Raw genomic sequence first — 4742 nt, forward strand, 5'->3', positions numbered from 1 at the left:
CGAGTTGGCCACTTAATTTAAAATCGACCCGAGATGGCGGACTGATTAAAAAATAATCGTTGTTGCGTGTTGTGCATGTAGGCGTTTACGGGGATGTACAACGTGTGAAAATCCTGTATAACAAGAAGGACTCGGCGCTCATACAGATGGCCGAACCGCATCAGGCGCATTTAGGTAATTTTTAATTATTTTTTATCAATTATTAATTATGCCATAGACGTCATAGAATTAATTATTGAATATTGCAAAAAGGAATTTGTTTCATACATAATCGAAATTTTATAATATCAATTTTAATACAATAAATTCATGTTAGATTTCATAGTTTAATTTGAATGATTTTTTTATTTAATTCACAAGATTTTCAATTTCGTACTTAATAAACAATTTGTTTGGTAATTGCAGCGCTGACGCACATGGATAAGCTGAGGGTGTTTGGCAAGGTGATCAAGGTGATGCTGAGCAAGCATCAGACGGTGCAGCTGCCTAAGGAGGGGCAACCGGACGCTGGCTTGACTAAAGACTACACCAACAGCCCCCTCCATCGGTTCAAGAAGCCCGGGTCGAAAAACTATCAGAACATCTACCCGCCAAGTTCCACTCTGCATTTATCTAATATTCCGTGAGTAATAAATCATTTAATTCATACTTGGAATTTTAATTATTTACTTTTTTACATTCGTCGATTGGGTATTTGAATTCTTATATAATAAAGAAGTTCTATATTAAAAGTATTTAGAATAATAAATTTTAATCTTGTACTTATTTTGCCTTTACTGAATACTAGGTCAGGTTTGGTTTGGTCATAAATGTTTGGGCTTGTTTTGTTGCAGTGCTACTGTGACCGAAGAGGAGATAAGGGACGCGTTCACCAAGAACGGTTTCACTGTGAAGGCATTCAAGTTCTTCCCAAAGGACAGGAAAATGGCACTGATACAGATGCCTAGTATGGACGACGCCGTCGCAGCTCTGATCGTAAGCATCCAATCATTATTAATTAATATCAAGCTCGACATCGTACGATGATAAAATGTTGTCTGTTTTAGAAAATGCACAATTACCAGCTGAGCGAGTCCAACCACCTGAGAGTCTCATTTTCTAAGAGCAACATCTAACAAGAGTCACAACAAGCAACCAACCGACAGTGGTATCAGCCCTACGCCCTAGTCCCCTTTTGGATACCCGGCTCGGTGTACGACTGATGACAAACGTAAAACAAGCAACGACGTCCTCGTCCGTTGGATATCGAGCGTTTCCAACATTCTGGATCATAGAAAAGAATTTCCAACCGGGTGAACAGAACAAAAAAGAAAGAAAGAAAGAGGAAACAGTTGAGTCGCGTTTTCTACATAGCGTCGATCGTCGAATATTAAACACAGAACGGATCCTCCTATTTGGAGGAGCCGAGGGACGAGGAAAAGAGAGAGGGGAGAACACAAATGAAACACAGACACCGGAAACGCGAGAATAATCGGGCCGGCTAGGTGATTGCCGGCGATTTGAGAAAAGAAAGAACAAAAGGGGGCTCTTGTACAGAGTTACGAGAACAATTTTTTTCCGAGCGTTAAGGTATATTCTATATACACAAATCTATATATATATATGTATGTATAAGAAGAGAAAAAGGGCAACACTGTATCTATGAAAACTTAATTTTGAACCGCCGCGAGTCTGTCTGAAACGCGCTGACGCGGGGTATTAAACTGGAGGAGAACAAGGAAAAACACATAAGGAGAATTTGAAAGTAAAGCGCGCGTACCAAAAGAGCCAGAACCGGGAGAGGAGAATTAATCTAATTAGAAACGTTAAGGCTAATTGTCAACACGGGACCCTTTGCAGCAGGCAGCAGCTTTTATCGCGAGAGGTGCTAGATGAATCTACGCTCGCGCTCCCTGGAATCCCCGGCGGCCGTCGTTAACTATTGTAGATCACCGCGGACGGGCACCGTCGGGTGGGGTTTCCAGGGGACACGAAGTCGCGTCCCGTACGCCGCGCCCCGCCACACCCCGAAAATCGTTTTCCGTTTCTGGTTTTTCTAAAAAAGAAAAGAGAAAAAAAAAACATACACACATACACGAAAAAGAGAGAAAATGACCTTCGTTCAGTATTCGCCGGCGTCCGGGGCGCGGCGGCCATGTTGCCGCCGTTTTCTGTCGTTCGCAGGTGGTATTTTTATAATTTGTATGCTCGAGACGATAAGTATTAATCACACGACACACGTACATAAAAAAAAACTGCGAACACACACACGCACACACATACACACACGTATACACACACGCGAGGAATAGCAGAGACATTCGGACGCAGGTTTTTTCTTAGCTGATAGGTGCTTAGGATCGCGTAGTTTCTTTAATCGTAATTAAGTAACGGAGATTTAAGGACGAGGAAATAAAATGCGCACGTCCTTGGATATGCACTCGTTTAAACGACCCTCAGACAATTCTACCTTTGTATCTGACGCATCGTGGGTAAACCTAAGGTGGAATTGTTTGAGACGTTTAATCGGTCGTATAGTATTTTGACAAAAGTGGTGGAGTTTGGTAAGGACCGTTGAACATATCGATAATTAAGGGAGGCACGCGCACGGGTAGGTGATAACGGTGCATACTAAATGCATGTATATTTTCGGGATTGTTCGGCATTCGACGACTCCGTTTGTTCAGGGATTTCACGTTGGGCCTCCATCGCACAGCCGTTCCATCGATTACTGCCATTCGTGTCTTTTTAATTTCATAACAAATCCTTTAACCGATTGACATAAACGCGCATATCAAATAATTGATTTAATTATACTTTTCGATTTTATTATAAAACATATAAATATTCCTGGAGTTTAATTTGTCTCGTTCCGAGGGACGGCTGTGCGAAAGAGGCCCAATCGGCGAGGCTCGTCGCGTGGTTCAGGTGATTCGTTTACGGTCGAGAGACGATTAGTTCCTGATCACCGAGCATTCCTTTTTTTTTTTTTTGACGATGACGAGTGACGCGGCCGCAAAGGCGACGTGGAACGAAACCCACAGAGGAATCGACCAGATTTAGTAGAGGGAACCGGATATACACACGTAAGGCAAATACATATTAAATAAGTTAGGGGAGAAGCAGCAACCTTTGTCCCGTAGGGCTGGTCTGTCGTGTTTTTCGATGCGCTGGTGTCGTGTAAGATTAAACACACGTACATAACATACAACACAAACACAGATTAAGTAGCCTAGAGTCCGCAAGGAGTTAGGGATTAAGGGCAGTAATCGAATTCCTGAGCGAAGTTTACAAAAGGGCACGAGTACACATTTTAAATGAGGACGGTCACGGTGGAATCGTGTCAAGGTGGGATTTATCAATTAGCGGTAGAGATCGGTGATAAGAGGGGCCCAGCCGGTACTGAGACAGAAACGGCCTCAAGCCTAAGGAAAGAGATAAGTAGAAAGAAACAGAGAGGAAACCGGAACTGGGCGCCCGAATTTTTGTCGATACCGACAAAATTTTTGTTGGAGTCAATTAAATCTTATTAAATATATACGTATATTGTAGTCGGAGTTAGTGACTGGTTGAGAAGCGAGTGGGAGAGCCTGTCTGGGTGTGTGAGAAATCTAATTAATTAATAATGAGGAGAACATGCGGCTGAGTGTGACGTGGGACAAAAAATTGAAAACTACCAAAAAAATATATATTGACAAAGCGAGTGCCGGCGGATGGGCCAGTGGTTGTTTGTGCCAAAGTAGGCTATAGCCGTTTAGACTCTCTGGGAACGCGAGGAGGATCTCTCGACGAATCAGATTGGACGTTCCTTGATTCAATCCCTCTCGCCTATCCACAATCCAGAGTTACAACTTCGTGGGATATTCTGTTCTATTTCTCTGTTGTTTCGACGGTTTGGTTTTGTTCTGGATTGTGCCGGGCCGAGGCTCGTAGAGGGGGATGAATCTTCGACCAAATCAAAGGTTAAGGGATGACGTAGCGAGTAGCCGGCATTAGCGATGGGGCCAGTCTTTGAATCTATCTTATCTCTCGTTCAGATCTATCAGTACTTGCATACGAGGGTTAATACACAGCGGCTGCAAAAACAATCAAATTGTTAGAAATATTCTTACTTATATTTTTACTTTACACAGTGTCGTCGATTTATTTATTTAAAATGTTTCACAGTTTTTATCGAATTCTCATTTAATTTCAATGTAATTTTAATTACATATTCGTCGAGACTTTTGCAGCCACTGTGTACATCGTTTAACTTGTAAATCTTATCAAGGACGCGTATGGGGCTCGTTTAACATGAATACTGGTTCTAAATGAAACACAAGGTTTGCATTGATCCTTCGAAGGAAATTAACTCAATTATTTATTAGTTAATCCATGACTGGACGATGTTCAGTTCTAGTTTTCTCAATCCTCCCTAATTTGTCAGTTTCTCTACAATTATTTTCCTTGATTCTAGAATTTTCTAATTTTCCTGTTTTTCATCGCATAAAAGGGAAAACCGTACGGCCTGACGCACAATAGTTGATTTTCCACAACGGCACAACGTTCGTCTGCAGTCTCAATCGTACCTGAAAATTTCCTCGAAACGAGACAATTATTCCCAAAAACAAATATCAAACTTTGTCTCGTTACACGCACTTTGATTTTATAGGAATCTCTGGGACATTTCCAAGCCCGCAAACGAACACAAATGCAAACACATTTTGAATCAGGCTTTGGTACAAATCAGATCTTCAATTTTAACTTTTATTTAATAATTGGAC

At 41.6% G+C, this 4742-nt stretch overlaps 1 protein-coding gene across 1 annotated transcript in view; it reads left to right on the forward strand.

The window, feature by feature from the left end:
• The window catches only part of heph (polypyrimidine tract-binding protein 1 heph), a 41388-nt gene extending 37858 nt beyond the window's left edge, over positions 1-3530 (forward strand). Inside the window, exons 11-14 of the mRNA XM_026811693.1 lie at positions 82-174; positions 406-622; positions 834-975; positions 1047-3530. Of these exons, the coding sequence (XP_026667494.1) occupies positions 82-174; positions 406-622; positions 834-975; positions 1047-1115 (521 nt within the window). The 3' untranslated portion in view covers positions 1116-3530. The remainder of the gene's footprint in view (positions 1-81; positions 175-405; positions 623-833; positions 976-1046) is intronic.
• The last annotated feature ends 1212 nt before the right edge of the window (positions 3531-4742 follow it).

This window comes from Ceratina calcarata, unplaced genomic scaffold, assembly GCF_001652005.2.
Source record: "Ceratina calcarata isolate Rehan_Ccalc_2016 unplaced genomic scaffold, ASM165200v1 scaffold234.2, whole genome shotgun sequence".
Taxonomy (NCBI): domain Eukaryota; kingdom Metazoa; phylum Arthropoda; class Insecta; order Hymenoptera; family Apidae; genus Ceratina; species Ceratina calcarata.